A 20,443-nucleotide genomic window follows, 5' to 3' on the forward strand; every position below is an offset into this window, starting at 1 on the left:
ACACAGCTACTTTAAGGCCGAACAAAAAAAAACATTTAAAAAACGTCAACAGTGTTCCGTTTCCAGTGTTTCTGTATATTGTTATTGTTGCAGCTAACACGAAGTACTATATTTCTGGTGGAGTATCACAATGCAATACTGTGAGTCTCAGTGATGCGGCGTTTCTTGACGGAAGTAGCATTAGTTCGTTCCCATCAATGGGTTTGTGAAATCAATCAATCATTCATTCATTCATTCATTGATTTTCTACCGCTTTTTCCTCACAAAAGTCGCGAGGGTGCTGGAGCCTATCCCAGCTGTCGTTGGGCGAGAGGCAGGGTACACCCTGGACTGGTCACCAGCCAATCAACCATTCATACCTATGGACAATTTGGACCTCGCATGTTTTGGGAATGTGGGAGGAAACCGGAGACAACGGGGACAACTCCACACAGAGATGGCTGAGGGTGGAATTGAACCCTGGTCTCCAGGGTTCAATTCGAGTGGTCTGCGCGCTAACCACTCGACTGCCGTGCCGCCTGAAATCAATCAAAATAAGGCAAAATACCGTAAGTATTACACGTTTATGTGGTCATTACAATGTACTTGATTTATGATCGAGCATGTATATAAAACAATAAAACTTTTTTTTTTTTTAGAGGTTTTCATAGTCGAAATAAGTGTCCCAATGGACTGCAACGTCTTGAGTTTTTAATATTGGAGATTTTAAAACCAGGCCAATTACTCTTTTTTTTTTGCTGATATCGGACCGATATCAATATCAGATTGTGACACCCCTACTAGCACGTACCTGTATAGTTGTCTTTTTTACTTGTGACCTATACCTGATATCATTGTTGCCATTTACTTACGGGAACTACACCACTTTGTTGCTAGCCACAACACAATCCTAATACTTAAATCACGCCTTAAATATTTCCACATTGCATTCATCAAAACAGCAGCTGAAGACACTAGCACACAATGTCTCACCAGTCGACCGACCCTCGAGCCGTGTCTCATTATTCCTCCATCACTTAGCAGCGTGTGCCAACAACAGTACCACACTGCTTCATTTTGATTACAAAAAAAAAATGTCAATAAATCAATCACTGTTGGCAAAAGGCTCAATACAACATAGGAACTGACATCGACAGGAGCTTTACAGACGAGTCACAGAGGAATTATCTCAACTGCCACTCAGAGTGGGGAGGGTGGGTGATGTGGGAGAAGTATACATCTGGCTTTGACTCCGGGGCATGCTGTTTCCTCCCTCACTTCCCGGGTGTCTATATCGCTCAAGCAACAAAATACGGACATGCACCGTTCGCTTTTTTCGTCCTCATCCTGGCAACAAACACACCCTGTCAGAGTCAGCTGCTCAATCACACACAGCCTCCAGCGGTTGATTCACTGGGTACCCATGGGGACCTCGGGTCTGTTACTGCAGTCTGCTACTGTCCCTCTTCTCCTCCTCGTTGCTACAGCCTCAGTTTTTCTCTCGCTGTCTCATTGGCCGAGCGCCTGTGACAGCCGGCGAAATGATTGGTCAGCAGAAGTATACGGACGCACCGTCATGCCACTGGCTAGCGATAGTGCAGTTTGCAGCAATGTGTTCATGTTATCATGTGAGCTCATTACGGCTACGCAAGAGAGAAGAGGTCAGCAAAAAGACAGAAAGCGATTCATTTTTTTGTATTTCCATTCTACGAATAATATGCTCAGTGGTTGGTATTTTACTGGAATGTCATGAGATATAATATCCATGAATAATACGAGAATTAAATGAGCACAGTCACCCCTTGCCACTTCACAGTTCAAAATTTGCAGCTTTACTCATGTTTTTAAAAAATATATTAATAAATCAAGCTGTTTCGTGGTTGAATACAATCTATTAATAGTCACATTTATGCATACTGAAACAAATTTTACATATTTTGTTGCCTAAATTAGCATTTTCAAGCATAAAATTAGCAAAACAAACTAAAAGATAAATGTAAAGCATTCAGAAGCTTATCAAATGTAATATTCTAGACTGACCACTAGGTGTCAGTTATGTTACCGTCATGAAAATTGTGCTAGATATCACAGCTAGTCCATGTAGCCGTGTAAAAACAAAACATGGAGTGTAGGATAATACTTTACAGATAATCTATTCATATGTTTGTTATTGTTTCCTATATCAATACAGATTAGTGTCCTATCGCATTGTTTTGGAGAAGCACTGCTGTATGCACACTCTATAATGCTACACAGACAAACGCTTACTTACACAAAATAAACAGTTTTTACACTTGAAATCTGCAACTACAACCACTTCTGCCTGATGCTTGCCTCTTATGGCAAGTTTGATTTCCCTCAAACATTTCCTGGAAGTAAGGATAAGGATGCCTGGCTCACTGTGACATCATAGTGAGCAGTGATGAAAAAAAACTCTCTGAAACCGTTCAGAGCTATCCAAAACGTCTTCTAGGGTTCACTTCCACATGTGCAAACCTCATTATCTGAAACTTTGGCATTGTTTATCACGAGAATACAACAATGAAACAACATTTATGGGTCAGAAAAAGTGGAGCATAATGTCCCCTTTAAGTTTTAAATCATCCAGTCATTTAACAATATTAATCTTGTAACACTCCACTGTAAAATATATTTGAATTTAAATGGCCACACTAAATTATAATTGGCTTATTAGTCAGGTGTAAATTTCACTCCCCGCTTGCACGGTTGGAATACCGAATGCTCACATTTTCTCAGCCAGGGCTCTCACTTGCAAGGAAAGCACTGACTGGCTGGAGGCACCAACATCTGTCACCACTGGTGTCACTGGCACACGCCAATGAGGTCACACGTCCCTGCTGCTGTCAGGGCACGTCAATGCTGTGGGTCAACTAGAAGTTAGCATCTGTTGCGATGCCATTATTTAGAGGTTACATGACTCTCAGTATGTAATAGTGACTTGCACACAGAATTCTAGCCCAATTTCCTCGGTTCTTTTCAAAATTCAACTGTTTTTGTCTACTTCTGCTCCTCCAGACCACAAGTCTTTCATTCCTCCTGTCTGCTGGAAGTTGGCAGCCTGCTTGGCTCAGGCTAGTCAGCCCGACCCCCCCACCCCCACCCCCTGCAGCAGGCACATTTGGCACCAGTTGGCATATTCTGCAACGTGCTGAAATACACTCCGCACATTAGCTTGAGTGTGACACAGTTAGATGAAGTCCATGACAGAAAATGTGGGCTTTTCGTCATGTGGACGGTGGATGGTTGACACCAGTGGATCCCAAACTTTTTATAGTCGCAAACCCCTTTCAGACATTTGACCTGAAGCCGTGTACCCCCTAATGAATTGGAACACCAATATAAATAAAATCTTCAAGATGAAACACATATTAATAATCAATAATCATTCAAAACTTACCTATTTGTTGATATGATGTACACAAAATTATTATTTTTTTTTTTAAAGCCAAAAATGTTTTACATGACTGAGTGCTGAATCATGACTGTGCCGGGATACACCGTAAACCACAATGGTGGTTCTTGAAATTTCAAGTCACCCCGACGTATGGGTCAAGCTTTGGGCTGCCAATTACGGTGGTGTATTTGTCAGAAAATCGGAAAAAAATATCAAAGCAACACAGTAGGGATACGTGTTTTGACAAATTTTCAGCCATTTGTGGGATGTCCGATTTTTTCTGCCATCAGTGATGCGACACATGAGGAGGACACAGAAAGATATAGTTAAAAAAAATAACATGTTTAGAAGCTGGAGAATGACGAGTTCCACAATGGAGAGTGACAGTTTAGACGGACATTGAAAATGAAGACAAAGCCTCTAGCACTTTCGGAGGACGGTGTCGGCCCCATGAAGAGACTACCACACATCGCAAACCATTAGAAACTACACAGGATGGAAGTGCATGTGATGGGTCTTGATTACTTGACATTATTTTAACAAAACAAAGTGAACTTTATTTACTGCATACAGCCCGCAACCTGCGTACAAATAGCAAACTGCTACCACAATAATAACATAGTATAACACATCAATTCTATTAAAGCAGGGGTCTCAAACTCAATTTACCTGGGGGCCACTGGAGCTAGGGTCTGGGTGAGACTGGGCCGCATCAGGTTTAAAAAAAACAAACAAAAAAAACGCATTTATCAAAAAAAGAAAAATGAATAAACTTTGCTTTGGTTCCGATTTTCTTCAAGAAAAGCTCTGATAAAACATTCCACTGTTCTCAAATATCTTATTTTTTATTTTTCTACACAAAATAAGATGAAAAATAAATAAACAAATCAAAGAAAATCAATCAATCAGTAATAAATAAATATAATAATAATAATAAAAGGGCAAATAATAAAAACTTAAGAAACCACATATAGTTGGTGGGTAGACATTTTTTTTTTCTGATTAAAATGAACAAAGCATTATTAGAGCCCTGTAGACATGACAAAACACGACTATAGTCACATTTATACTCTTTTTATTTACAACATATTGCGCAACTGCAGGGTCTTGAGACACATGCTAACTCGCAAACTAGAGAGCTAGCGACCTAAACGGTAGCCTTCAAGTTATTTCCTTTAAACTTAAATAGCCAAAAACTTACCACTTCCACACGGATAGGGAGGATAACTATTAAGTTATTTAACCTTTAACATGAACATTAATCAAACGTAATAATTTTTTCTGGGTACATGATACCATACAGCATCCATGTCAAACTTGCGCGGGCCGCACTAACATTAAACTTTCATATCAAGACGGGGGCCTCAAACTAGTGTCCTGCGGGCCACATTTGGCCCGCGGGCCGCGTGTTTGAGATTATTATTTTAGCAAATATTCTGCAAAATCTAATTAAAGCAAATATTAAAGCAAATATTCTGCAAAATCTAAAATGTTTTTCTTTGCGGGTTATTGTGTGTAGCTGCTCTATAGGACACCAGAACTCTATACAAAGCATTGAAAAATGAGTATAATAGGTCCCCTTTAAGGAATATCACTGACTGCAATTACTTGCATGTATTTAGGGAGTAGAAATACATGGGAAAAAATAATTTTTAGTGCAAAATTACAAATTAACAGAATTTTACTGTGCAGGGCTGGGAGTGATCCCACGCCCTCTGCCTTAAAGGGCAGCAGCTGTACCATTACACTTCCAGGAACTGACGCCTCCTGACTTGGTGCTGTATGCCTTATGGCAGCAATGCACATTCTTTCTACATTTACCAAGAATGCGCCCCATTGTGGAAACGGGGCCCAATGCAAATTGCCCCTGTGCACACAACACACATGTAAACACATGCCTGCTAGCCCACTAAAATTAGCTCTTTGTAAAAACACCTTTGGGATAAACTGGAGGAGGACGATCAGCAGACCCCCCTGAGTACAACAAACAGATGTAAAAGTCTTGCATTCAAATATGCACGCAAACACTTGACGACACCGAGGCCGGGCTGTGTGATGCATAGACTAAACCTGACAGTCAAATGTGACACAAAAAGGTTTTGACAGTTGCACGTGGTCTCAGCTGCACGGCTGTTAGAATACAGCTGCAGGCAATGCGATTTCATTTAATGAGATTATTAATTTTCTTCTCACCAGCAAGGTGCTCTCTGCTTGTTAGTTTGATGCGAGAGGGTTAAGGGTGCACTGCAGGGAGTGTATATACAGTGAAGAAAATAAGTATTTGAACACCCTGCTATTTTGCTATTTCTCCCACTTAGAAATCATGGAGGGGTCTGAAATTTTCATCGTAGGTGCATGTCCACTGTGAGAGAGAGAAACTAAAAAGAAAAATCCAGAAATCACAATGCATGATTTTTTAACAATTTATTTGTGTGATACAGCTGCAAATAAGTATTTGAACACCTGTGTATCATCTAGAATTCTGACCCTGAAAGACCTGTTAGTCTGCCCATTAGAAGTCCACCTGCACTCCATGTATCATCCTGAATCAGATGCACCTGTTTGAGGTCGTTAGCTGCATAAAGACACCTGTCCACCCCATACAATCAGTAAGACTTTAACTTGTAACATGGCGAAGACCAAAGAGCTGTCCAAAGACACCAGAGACAAAATTGTACACCTCCACAAGGCTGGAAAGGGCTACGGAGCAATTACCAAGCAGCTTGGTGAAAAAAGGTCCACTGTTGGAGCTATCATTAGAAAATGGAAGAAGCTAAACATGACGGTCAATCTCAATCGGAGTGGAGCCCCATGCAAGATATCACCTCGTGGGGTCTCAATGATTCTAAGAAAGGTGAGGAATCAGCCCAGAACTACACGACAGGACTTGGTCAATGACCTGAAAAGAGCTGGGACCACCGTTTCCAAGGTTACTGTAGGTAATACACTAAGACGTCATGATGTGAAATCATGCATGGCACGAAAGGTTCCCCTGCTTAAACCAGCACATGTCAAGGCCCGTCTTAAGTTTGCATATGACCATTTGGATGATACAGAGGAGTCATGGGAGAAAGTTTTATGGTCAGATGAGACCAAAATAGAACTTTTTGGTCATAATTCCAATAAGCGTGTTTGGAGGAAGAAGAATGAAGAGTACAATCCGAAGAACACCATCCCTACTGTGAAGCATGGGGGTGGTAGCATCATGCTTTGGGGGTGTTTTTCTGCACATGGGACAGGACGAGTGCACTGCATTAAAGAGAGGATGACTGGGGCCGTGTATTGTGAGATTTTGGGGAACAACCTCCTTCCCTCTGTCAGAGCATTGAAGATGGGTCGTGGCTGGGTCTTCCAACACGACAACGACCCGAAGCACACAGCCAGGAAAACCAAGGAGTGGCTCCGTAAGAAGCATATCAAGGTTCTAGCATGGCCCAGCCAGTCTCCAGACCTGAACCCAATCGAAAATCTTTGGAGGGAGCTCAAACTCCGTGTTTCTCAGCGACAGCCCAGAAACCTGACTGATCTAGAGAAGATCTGTGTGGAGGAGTGGGCCAAGATCCCTCCTGCAGTGTGTGCAAACCTGGTGAAAAACTACAGGAAACGTTTGACCTCTGTAATAGCAAACAAAGGCTACTGTACCAAATATTAACATTCATTTTCTCAGGTGTTCAAATACTTATTTGCAGCTGTATCACACAAATAAATTGTTAAAAAATCATGCATTGTGATTTCTGGATTTTTCTTTTTAGTTTATCTCTCTCACAGTGGACATGCACCTACGATGAAAATTTCAGACCCCTCCATGATTTCTAAGTGGGAGAAATAGCAAAATAGCAGGGTGTTCAAATACTTATTTTCTTCACTGTATTTTATATCATCAGTAACACCAAACTGTGTCAGCATTTTATCAGTAAAGGTGCGTTTAAACGTTACAATTGTGCGGGTGCATAAATGCACGCTCTAAATTAAACTGACAAGAGTATAAAATGCGGTATAACATCGATCTATTGCCTTCATGCTGCACAAGGGGGGGGAAGCCTTCTATAAAAAGAAAGTCACATAACCATAAACATTTTGCGTGTGGATGCACTTTGGATTGAAGACATAAAATGCAACAACTCAGCCAAGATGATGGAAAAGCATCATTGTCATCAATTGAAGCAGCAACATCTGCATGAATAAGCACGGGATCGTAGACGTAAACCTCATCTCAGCTCACCTCAACTCAAACCTTTTTCCATGTGATGTACTCCCGAGCAGTCACATACTGACAGCTCATGTGCATCAACGTAAAAACTACTGTAATGTATATACAGTTGAATGGCAGTACAATAGCTGTGTATCTATTATATAAATAGCCGTTAAAACAAAATGTAGCAAGACTTCAGTGCTTCCCCGGAAAAATGTGTCTTGCTAAGTTTTGGCTCCAACACAGGACACGACACAAGTCATATGACCACAAACATAAACCCAGAAATTAATCTTAATGTGACGTAGTGGTAGCATAGCAACCAAAGTGCTCAATAACAATAATTTGACAACAATTAGTCAGCTTGCAGATCCTTGTGGTCGCCGACGGTGTCAACCTATCATCTGGCTTGCAAGCACATGTCCCCACAATTAAGGAACGAGGCACCAAGGCTGCTTGGTTTGTGATGTAAATCGGTCATGTGCTGGGTTCAGAACACATATCGCTGTCCAGGCTGATCAGTACAAATTATTATTAAATAATAATAATAATAACAATAATAAGTGAAGAATGAATGTACACATTGTTTGTCTACTTATTTACTTAATGTATTTATTCATTTAAAGTATTTATTTATTTATATTTATTTATTCATTTAAAGTATTTATTTATTTATATTTATTTATTCATTTAAAGTATTTATTTATTTATATTTATTTATTCATTTAAAGTATTTATTTATTTGTTTTTATTAATTAATTTAAAGTATTTATTTTTTATTTTTATTCATTTAAAGTATTTATGTTATTTTATTTTTTTTAAATCAATCATTCATTCGTTCATTTTATACCGCGGGGGTGCTGGAGCCTATCCCAGCTGTCTTCGGGCGAGAGGCGGGGTACACCCTGGCCTGGTCGCCAGCCAATCACAGGGCACATATAGACAAACAACCATTCACACTCACATTCATACCTATGGACAAATTTGGAATCGCTAATTAACCTAGCATGTTTTTGGAATGTGGGAGGACGTTTACTGCAGTTGACATTTGTAAAACTAAGAAAATTATATTCTGACCCAAGTGGGGGGAAAAAAAATGCAAATTTTAGAAATACATGAAGTTATAATAATCAGTGAGCCACAGTGAATGTGCAGGACTTGTCAAAAGACATCAATTTTAACACATCTTGGTTTTCTCCTTCACTGCCCACTACCGATGGCTGTAGTGTGCTGACACAGTACACATGACGTCAGCTAAACCACTTCACCTCACACCACTACACTACATAAGAAATACACGGGCCAGCTTGCGGCCTGTCTTTGCTTCGCCCTTGTCACGGTGACTCCTTCCTCCCTTCTTACCCAGCACCGCCCCGCTCCCAATACCCAATGCCTTTCTATTTTTTTTTATTTTATTTCATCAGGAAGCGAGTGCAGCAAGATGAAGTAACAACATCTCTTCATTCCGCCTTTCTCTCTCTGCCCCCAAGAGCATCTTCTGCCCCACTGCTCTGCCACCATGAATTCATCAGCACAAACTTGCCAAACAAGTGTTCTGACTTCTGCTCCTAAACACACATTGTTGTCGGAACACGCACACACACACACGAAATTTTAAACATTTGGCGTTTGAAGCTCAAATATACTCCATGTTAAGTTCATTCACTCTGTGATTCAAATCACTTTTATTTACCTAATTGACATACTAAATATCCTGAGGAGGAATGAATGCTGATGCCAATGAGCTCAAGGTTGGTAAATAAATCTTTTTGTGTGTGTACTGTGTTAATGAGAAGTAGCTGATGGCAATTTTGTGAGTCCTTTCTTTGAACGTTACAAAAACATACAAGATAAAACATATTTAAATGCGCATCCACACACCAAATGATCTGTTGGGTTTGGCACTAAATTAAGTTGCTGTGGTCATACAATCTGTTTGAGAAGCACTGTATTATCAATCCATCCATTTTCTATACCGTTTATTCTCATCAGGATGGCACGGGTATGCTGGAGCCTATCCCAGCCGACTACACAATGAACTGGGCACTGTATTATATTTGACTAAACTTTGTTCATCTTTTTAATAAAGATATTTCAAAATAACACATTTTAGAGCTGTAATTATAACACAGGATTACTGTGGCAACGACACGTCATCAGTAGGGTAAAACTAACCTATCTCACGATGGTCTAAACCAGGGGTGGGCAAACTTTTGGACTCGTGGGCCGCACTGAGTTAACAAAACTGTCCGGGGGGGCAGAATATATATTTTTTATAACACACACTATTTTACACTTATAATTCTAACAGTCCACCTTGAATTATTTGTCTAATTTCATTTATTTATGATATATTTAATATATATTATTATATTATTATCAATTATTAATTATATTATATCTATTATATTTAATATATTATATTTGTACATATGTATATATATTTGTATACATTTGTATTTGCTTCTAATTCTAACAGTCCACCTTGAATTAGTTGTCAAATTTTATTTATTACATTATATATTATATTTATTCTATATATAATATTATAATTATATTATTATTAATTTTATTATATATACCAATTATATGATATATTTTTTATTTAATTAATTTACTTATTTGTATAATTTTATCTGTAAAAGTGTCAGACTATTAGATATATTCCATATATACGTATGCCTTTTTTCCGCAGCATTTTAAACATCAGACCACATCAAACTACAAACTTTAATTTTACATTAAAAAAAATAAAAAACATTTTTTTTTAATTATTTTCATTTTTATTATTATTTATTTTTTACTGAATAAGACATCCAACTTGCAAGTCATGTTGCCAGCATGCACGTATGTTAAAAGTTAGAAAGCAACTCGCGGGCCGGATTCATACGCTTGGTGGGCCGCATGTGGCCCCCGGGCCGTAGTTTGCCCACCCCTGGTCTAAACCCAGCTCACGTTCCCTATTAGTGGGTGAACAATCCAACGCTTGGTGAATTCGAAGGATCAAAAAGCGACGTCGCTATGAACGCTTGGCCGCCACCCTGACAAAAAGTAAAACCATGTTTTTCGCCAAAGTTCTCATCTCATACCGACCCATTCCTGGACTGGAGTCAAGACTTTTATTTGACTGGGTGATGGATGGCAGTAAGGCTTAACTGCAAGTTTATCGCTAGCCCAGTGTACGAGGACGGGTTTCCAAGCCGTGTTGACAGGATATAAGATCTATTCGGCTGTAGTCTGTTTTTGTGGCCGCTAATAAAGAATGATTTGTGTATTTTCCAACATGTCTCCTTCTGATTCTGACAGCATGAAGTGTTTTGACTGGTAAGATACGTATGTCTCATTTCTCCTTGCATCATTTCAAAAGAAGACTGTATGTGGGCCTCTTGGATCACTTTTTATCTGATCAAAGTGGATTAAGGAAGAGTGGTTCGGATTAGATGTGTGTCACACGCGGTCTATAATTAAGGACATGAAACCCAGTAACTAAAGTTATCTGAGAACTTTCTTGTAAGTGTAGTTAGTGATTGCGTAAGAATGACAAAGAGCTTAAGTTCCACTAAGAACTGCAGAGAAAGTCCCACAGGGCTCTTAACATTGTCTACGTTATCAATGTTCGATTGATAACATTTCAAATCATTCTGTGTTCTGTAGGTTGACTTCATATAGACACACATACAAAGTCCATAAGGAATGCACTGATAGTTCGTGATTGGCTCCTGCCAAAAAAGGGGCGTTCCCTCACTGACTGAAGTGATATATAGAAAATATATTGGGCAGGTAGCACAGATAGGTGAACTCTGATTGGTTACATACTGAAGTTCACAACGTTATACAGGGTCAGGCAAAATGATCCAACACATTTGTAGGTTAAATAAAAGGCAAATAAAGTAAAGAAACAACAAAGTGTTTTTATTTTGGAAAAGTACACAGAAAGCCATTGTTTTTCGTTTCTTTTTCTTCAGTTGCTGCCATGAATTGGACTGGTAAGCATCGCGCTCTCATTGTGGAAACGTTTATCCAAACCAACGAATCTGTAACTGCAACATAACGAGCGTTCCGTTTGCACTTCGATCTTGGTAAACCAGCTCGAAACACAATCTTGTTATGGGTTACCAACTTCATAACTACTGAAAAACGAAAATCAACTGGCCGACCTTGCACCGCCAGAACTGATTTTACTTTTAAAACATAATGAAACAGAGTGGCATTATATGTATTTTTCAAAAATAAACACTTTTGTGTTACTTTACTTTATTTGCCTTTTATTTAACCTACAAATGTGTCGGATCATTTTGCCTGACCCTGTAGTTTAGTATAAGGTGTGTAATGTTTTGCCGCTCCAGACTATTTTCGTTGACTGGAAGGGGAGGAAAAATGGCTCTTTTGACGGTAAAGGTTGCCGACCCTTGCAGTTGGCCAACAATATCGGAGTTGGGTCCACTTCATTACATTTGGTGACTGCACATGTACAATGACGCAAAAATGCAATGTAGCCATGAATGAATTGCTATGGCTCCTCGACCGTTGTTAATGATAACCAACATATTTCAGAATACAAATCAACAGAAAAATCAAGTCCAATCAAAAGTCCAGCATGTATACCCAAGTACACCCAAACTATTGAAAGAACACATTGAAAAGGCTTGTTAATTAAGATGCAGAATCCATTCCTCCAGAATCAACTTCTGTTTGATGAACGCTTTAAAAACCCATCCCTGACAAATCAAATTATTTCCTACAAAATCCCAGCAATCCTTTCAAATGTCAAATGTCCTTTCAATGTTCAATTCATTCTGCTCCCAAAGGAGGGAATGCTGTGTTTTCATTGTCTTCTTTTGGTCATAAAAACCCTTTTATGATCCCTTAGCTGTACTGACTCAAAGTGGTTTACAAATGATGGTGAGAGTGGGAGTGTTTTGGGGCTTTTCCTATAAAATTATCAGAAAATCAAGTATTGTTATATTGTATATCTTAGGAGTTGGCTATTAAACTGAATAGAGCTGAGCTTTGGGAAAAGCACTTACAGTCCAACAAAAGCTCCGCCATCAGTTGCCTTTTGATTTTCTTGAGTGAGAGCATCAATACACCCAAAAGGCTGTTCCACTATTTCTCTGTAATAGTTCATATTTTCACTGCAAAGTACATTATGCTTGCAGATTTCTTCAAAGCACAGCTTTAAAGTATTATAAAGTACTGTATCTTCGAGAAAAATGTCTTAGCGCTACGAAACGTTGTTACATACCCAGCAGGTTCCAGAGCAGGTTCCATTGACTCTTGTGCAAAAGGGATAACGGAACTGATCCCTCGCACTGCTTAACTTGGAAAGGCATGTCATGTGACCGCGACCGTATTAGGAGTGTGGGGCACTGGGCTAATTTATTTAGCACAGTAATTGGTATAATTCAAGGCAGGACAATCTGCGAGTTTCCGCGCATGTGCTCTGTGACTGGATGAGTGACTCGAGTATGTGCTAGTTTCTGGACTTGGGCTCACTGACGGCTGAATCAACACCATTGCCATATTGGATGTGGCAAGAAGAGAGAACACCCGAAGGTAAACTCATGCTTCTGGCATGAGATTACCTGTGGAATAATGCTGTAGATTCCCACAGTAAAATGATGTAGAAACGGGTTTTTATCAAGTTTGGTTCATTTCCATTCGTTTATGAGACAGATCTGCCACATCCAAATGTATCACAGCAACAAGCCATGCCACTCAAACTCATATATTTATTGTTTACGGCCGTTAACTAGTAAGCAACAAGCTCATCAGTTAGCCCTGAGTGTATTTCTTGTAAACTTAAAAAGCCAAAACCATACCACTTCCACACAAGATTGGAGGAGAACTTTCTTCACTCATGTCGGACATGCCATGGCTGACATGACATGGCATTACTGCCGCCTAGTGAATGCCATATCAATAGTATTTAGATAAGTATTAACTAATAATACAGACCATAGTCTACCATGAAACAGTGATCAATTCGTAATTCATTAATTAAAAAAAATGCAGCAAGGAAACAATAATCCAACTACAATATTGTGAGGGACGACTGAAAATCTTGACTGACTTCAATGAGTAACTCCTAAAATCTTGAGTCAGTAGAGGGAATCAATTGTGGAATAATGCTGTAGATTCCCACAGTGAAATTATGTAGAAAGGGGCTTTATCAAGTTTGGTCCATCTCCAAATGTATCACGGCAACAAGCCAAGCCACTCAAACTCATATATTTATTGTTTACGGCCGTTAACTAGTAAGTAACAAGCTCACCAGTTAGCCCTGAGTGTATCTCTTGTAAACTTAAAAAGCAAAAACCATACCACTTCCACACAAGATTGGAGGAGAACTTTCTTCACTCATGTCGGACATGCCATGGCTGACATGACATGGCATTACTGCCGCCTAGTGAATGCCATATGAATAGTATTTTTTCAACTAATTATATATTAACTAATAATACAGACCATAGTCTACCATGAAACAGTGATAATTTCGTAATTTATTAATAAAAAAAATGCAGCAAGGAAACGATAATCAAACCACAATATTGTGAGGGACGACTGAAAATCCCGACTCACTTCAATGAGTAACTCCTAAAACCTTGAGTCAGTAAAAGGAGTCAAGTTTATCATCAGTAGCAACTCCACAAATCTCCAGCTTTTGTGCATCCAAAAAAATGTCAATGACTGAAATATAAACAAATGTAATCAGTGTCCCGGAACGGATTGTGGTTGGCTTTGGAGGTTCCACTCTAGAAGGGGGGGGGGGGGGGGAACCACACACGCATGGTGAGTGTGTCATAGTGCCTGGTCCTTGCTGTGTATTTCCTGAGTGGCCATCCTCCAAGGCCATGTCACTTTGGGTCCAGGTGGTAAAAGCATAAGGGCTTCTGGTGGCGGAGATGTGCAACACTCAGCCATCTGCTGATGAGTCACTCAGTCTCTGCTCTTGTTCACTCTGACTGGGCACAAGATTGGAGCCCATCACTGTACGTGTGCGTGCTAAAATGCATTAGTGTTCGATTTAATATGATGGCAACTCAGCACAGACGTAATCTGTAAAAGGCTGAAAGCACTCACACAGAATTGGGATTCCATTTGTCAGAATGCTGTGATGAGGGAAACCTTGATAACTAATTTCTACATCAACATCAAAAGGCTTTGAATCTCTAAAAAAATGGAAAACAATAAATGTAGCACTATAACTGAATGCATTCTACATTGGCCACTGTTCGGTGAGACAGGCATTGGACTCACCACTAAGTTTCCCTAGGGAATACATTTACTGTGACACAAAATGACAAGGTGTTTGTGCAATAAAGTTTGGAACACTGCACATCAAACAGAACTGCAAATAAAACTGAATATGGGGAGATGCGCTGGAGGTGTCGCGTACATTAATCTCCCAAATGTGGCGGTACACATGCTACTTCCAAGACAGCTGAATCGGAGTAAAGGCTTGACTCCAGTATGACAGCTCTGCTCCTCCAGGCCACAACTAACCCAAATCCCGGTTATATCTCCTCCACCTCACTCACATTCCAATCATCTAAGGGTGGGGTGGTGAGCACTCACTCACTCTCTCCCTCCCTCTCTCTCTCTCTCTCTCGCTCTCTCCCAAATCGCCACACTTGTGATGATGCAATTATTATGGCGGCTTTGGTAGTCATGCTTATACTGCCCCCTATCCACCAGCATGTTGTTCTACCACCATGCACAGGAATCACAAATGAGAAACTGGACTTCCTCATCTGACATTCAAAGACCTAAAATGACACACCTTCTGTTCCAAACGTGTGTCATCATTCCTTTCATTATTATGAATTAATGAACTAAAATGATTTGCTTGCTTTCCAATATGTCAATCATGAATTCCTCTCTTGGGAATGAATAAACTATCTATCTAAAACCAAGTGAAGATCACATGATCTATACAGCAACAATTATTAGAATTGTTTAGTACTCGTAACCACACTCCATTTCACATTTCTAGCGAAGGTAGGGAATTATAAGACACATTTAAGAGCAAAAAATACGACTTCTGAGTACTTTTAGAGATTGTGAAATGCTGCCTCAGTGAGGTGTCACATTACTGTCAACATGGCAGTAATGTATCTTTTTTTACTTTATCCGGGATGCATTTAAAGACACCGGAGGCAGGGCCCACTGTAGCCGAGCCGGTATCCGTGGGTAGCGGTAGTGGCAAAGATGTACGGACATGGAAGACCACCTTTCTGGTAATGAAGGAGAAGCAGCTAGTGAGCGAGGTCAAGAGGTTCCAGACGGATATGCTGGAATTGGGCTTGGGCTCTGGGACGATTCTTCTTGAGAGGGGCTGGACTCTCTTTTACTCTGGAGATGCTGAACAGGTATGGGTGGACCTATTTCCCCCTGGCTCAGTGTCTGTACATTAGGGGTTCACCTTCTGGTGAGGGTTTGATTCTGGAAAGTATGCCCCTTTTTCACCGGTTTTGGTTAAAACCACTACAGACAGAATGTGTAGGCACTGCCAAGGGATTGAGGTCTGAGATGAAAATCAGCATTTCACGGTCCACAACTGGAAAAAGGTGGAGTGCCCTCTCAAGGTCAGGGATAAGGTGATGGCCCCAAGCGGAGAAGTTCAAGTATCTTGGGGTAGAAAGAAGATGGAGATTGATGTGTGTGACAATGGCAGTGATGTGGACTCTACATGAGTGTATTGCGATGAAGAAGATTTACCGGTCTCTCTCCATTTCTACCCTCACCACAAGCGTGAGGTAGTGACGGAAAGAACAAGGTCATGAACAAAGTGGGGTCCTCTCCAAGCTGCTCCTCCATGTTGAGAGGAGGCAGCTCGGATGGTTTTCGCATCTGGTTAGGATGGGAACACATCAGGGTTCCACCCCGGAAGACTTGGCCGAGGAGAGGCAAGTCTGCAACTTGACCTCAGGTAAGCGGAAGAAGCTGGATGGATGGATTTCCGTACAAGTTGGATATCATCTTGCTGTTGGCTCGAACCAATAAAATCTGTTAAACTGAAGTCGGTCTTCATTTGATTGACAAGCACTGTAGATGTGAGTCTACAAAATGCAGCTTCAACTGATTGCAAATTGTCTTTGAGTTAACAAATACACGACACTGACAAAGCGATTGCTGATGTTGGAGAAAACAGTAAAATGCTGCACAAGAAGGCTTTTTAAAATTCCCTTTACTCTAAAAGGGATGCTCATACAATCAAAGAAGCATGAGAAATAGGTCCATTTGTCTTCATTGCACAAATAGAGCTACTTGGGCTGACAGTACTTGAATGTAAACTATCAAGTAGCTCTTGTCTAGGATCAAAGGTGTTATCAAGCATTAAGTATAGTCGACTGAATCCAGCTTGGGACATCCACTGACTTGTGTTCCCTAACCATTGATTTATCCCTTCCCAGTATATTAAATACTGATCTTTTTTTGGTCATATAGCTGATGTTGTCTTAGACTCGTCAGGTTCCGTAAAGAACACATTTACCATCTATGGGACACTTTGCTTGAAAAGAAGTTGAAATAGTTCCAATTCCTTGTTGGGAATATGACACCGTCATCCTGAAGTATTTTGAGTCATGCCGCACGGACAGGCTGATCTGTATTCTGAGGGAAGTCGAGTCAGGTGGTTCATAATGTCGTTTCTGAACAGTGGGTGACAAATGGCTGTGCTCTGTAATGCTTTCCTGAAAGACAAACACAGCTGAATACTGATGACCTTGCTCGGGTGTAAATCGTTTGAGTAGGGGGAATTGTTAAAAAAACAAAAAGCAACAACTAAAGCCACTTAAAGGAAGCTTGATCATCAATACTACACGGCTTGGTCTCTTGTTGGACAATTCGGTGTGAAGTTAACCATGTCCAAACTAGCCACTTGCTTGGTTTGAATAATGAGCGGTTTCTGAAAGGCGGCCATTTTTTTTGTTGACGCAGATGTATAAATGTATAAATTTGCAATGAGGGGAAAAGTTGCATATGCATACAAGTACAGTATATCTTTTATCATGTTACATGTGCATTCAAATTTTGCCTTGGTTTTCCAACATTGTCTTGGTTATCGTACAGTTTTGCATGTGAAAAAAATATTGTATCATTCCGCAAAATTGAGTGACCAATAAGATGTTCACTTACGTTACACTTGCTAAAATATGGGCATGGTGGTCACAGAGATGTCTCATCATATTGTTAGCACCATTTTTTTGGGGGGGGGGGGGCATTTTCTGCTGATTGGTTGTTGTCTTCCATTTTTCAAATTTGTCAAAATACTTTTGCAAATCCAAAATATGTCCGGATATCAGAACCTGTTCTTCTCAGGAACGTTGTTTGCGGCCATGTTTCCCTCCGCCATGTTTTCATGAGCATTGCAAACTGTGCACGAGCATCCTCTGTTGCTGCTGTTCTCGGAAATTGATTTATCAAAGTGTGCTTGTCAATCACAGTCAATAGTTTTTATCATAAATGATCATTAAATCCCTAGTCCAATAATCATGTACCCTCAAAACAGTGATAACTGGATTCTAGGGTAACCAGTGATAGAATTGTGCTATGTCAAGGTTACACAACCACCGTTGAGTGTCCCACCCAAGCAAAAATGTAGCCTAAAAAGGTACTTCCGGGAGTGAAATACTAACAGTATAAGGTTCAGCATGATGACAACAGGCTATGAAAGAGAAAAATGGCAAAGGGCCTTGAAACCAAAAGAAATCTCTCCTTATGTTGATGTTATTGTGATGTATCTTTCGTATTTTCCCCAACTGATTAACTGTCCTCGCCCTGATTTGTAGCCGTACTATACGCAGAACCGGACTTAGTAATTCATAAAATCTCAGATATTTGTTGTAAACGCAAACATAAATTGTCTGCTGGCAATTTGGAGTGCAAAGAGCTTTATCTGCACCTCTCTGTGATGTATTGAGTAAAGCCTGTGACGAGGGAGCATTGGAGAACAGGCTTTTAATCAGGAAGACCGAGGCCTGCAGCGGCTGTGTGCAAGAAGGGGGAGAGAAGGGAGGAGGAGGGGGGGGCAAACATTACATAAATAGGTTTAGGCCACATCAAAATTCATTCTCAGAGCAGATATTAATCTTGTCGGATATATATTTAGAAATGGCTTACATAATAATAGTGAAACCAGTCCAATGTGTTTGTAATGGAAGCTACAAGAGTGGCAAAATGTCAACATGCCGAAGAGTACATTAATCACTGCCCTACTGGCCCCTATTGGTGGACAGCGGGAAATGCATCAGTAATGAGCTGCGGACGTAACAAATCCCACCTAGAAATGTAACATAATAATTGTCCGACAATAACATGTGCAAGCAAATACTCAGGTATTGCAAATGGGTGGATTTCCTCTCTCACACCTTTGAGCTGAGAGGATCTCTGTTTTGTCTCTTTCTTGCGCTATAAAATTCAGAGTTGTTTCCTCCAGCATGAGTCATCAAAGATTATCTAAGGCAACATTCAGTGCAAACAACAGGAGGTACAAAAAAAAAAGGGGACTAAATGTCTTACATGCTCTGACTCATGCGCTTTACTAGTATAGCTCTGACTCTGCGTGTTATGTGACTGATTACTGTTTTTACCCAGAAGCTGAGCTTATCTACGAGCTACTTTAGTTTATTTCAATTAAAATTCACGACATCCAGATGCCAAGAGACGATACTGACACAACATACTGAGTTCTTTTTCTGATTCATGTACATAACGGTGCGTATGTAGCATACTCTGTTAGACCAGATGACCTTTTATAATAATTCTGGCCTCGTGTCCTTTGGCTTTAGGCCTAGAAGTGGATATTATGCAACTTGGCTGACTATAATGGACTATATGTTGCTTTCAAATGTCAACCATGCGAAGGGTACATAAAGGACGTCCCATTTAATATATGTTTTGCATAAGCAAGCACATGAATACATTGTAACACACATCTACCTCTTACACACACAAACACACATATACAGTGATGTGAATAAGTGTTTATCGCTTAATGATTTCATATTTTATAGCATGTTTTCCTGAAGGCGGGCCGTGGGTTGAATACATCAACTAGGGATATCCGATATTGGCTTTTTTGCCAAAAACCGATACGTTGATATTGTCCAATTCTCATACTGATATATGTAACATAACTTCTGTGGTGGAATAAACACACGTCTTGTATGAAGCATTTATTTAATATCGATTTAAACCCTAACCCTAACCCTAACCCTAAAAAAAAAAAAAACCCAATACATATATCAACCAATATCGCATTTTTATGCGGATGTTGGACCGATAATTATCAGACATCCCTAACAAAAACAGACCGTTTTCACGGGAACCACAAAATCCAAAGTAATACAGCTGAATAGGTACAGATTCTGGAAGAACTAGAGCACTTTCTGTGGTTTGTAACTGCTCTATAGGAGTCCACAACTCACTACAAAGGGCTGAAAAAGGAGCGTAGTAGTTCTCCTTTAAATTAAAAAAAATATATTATTAAGGGAGGAAACAAAAAATCCAGTCAACGCTGGCAACCCATGACAGCCTTTCATTCATCTTGTGTATCACTGTCTGCCACGGCTTGTTTACAGTTATCAATTACACCGGTATAAGTCATTTTCTTATCATTGGAAGACTCTGTATCGATATATTAAAAAATATCGCCCAACCCTAATTTATGGCAACAGTGACTGCATCTTCCTGACGCAATCGAATTCAGGACTTGAGCAAAACCAGCCCCTCAATTGTTGTTTGGCATGTATTTCAAAATGGAATTCATAGATTTTTCTGCATCGGGCGGAATGATTTCAAGGGCCCCACATTGCAAACAGATAATTTGCATGATGGAAAAAGATGAACAGGTC

General features: G+C 40.0%; 1 protein-coding gene across 6 annotated transcripts in view; it reads right to left on the minus strand.

Moving 5' to 3' along the window:
• Positions 1-20,443, minus strand: part of oxr1a (oxidation resistance 1a) — a 115,587-nt gene that overhangs the window by 69,856 nt on the left and 25,288 nt on the right. For 5 of the 6 annotated variants that reach the window (XM_058053874.2, XM_058053871.2, XM_058053872.2 and 2 more), the window contains exon 1: positions 12,832-12,872. The exons of the other annotated variant lie outside the window; for it this stretch is intronic. In XM_058053874.2, coding sequence (XP_057909857.2) covers positions 12,832-12,857 — 26 coding nt within the window. In that variant the 5' untranslated portion in view covers positions 12,858-12,872. Of the gene's footprint in view, positions 1-12,831; positions 12,873-20,443 lie in introns of those variants that run through there. 6 annotated transcript variants of the gene reach the window in all.

Source organism: Doryrhamphus excisus, linkage group LG5 (genome assembly GCF_037039965.1).
Source record: "Doryrhamphus excisus strain RoL-2023G ecotype Guam linkage group LG5, RoL_Dexc_Guam_v1.1, whole genome shotgun sequence".
NCBI lineage: Eukaryota > Metazoa > Chordata > Actinopteri > Syngnathiformes > Syngnathidae > Doryrhamphus > Doryrhamphus excisus.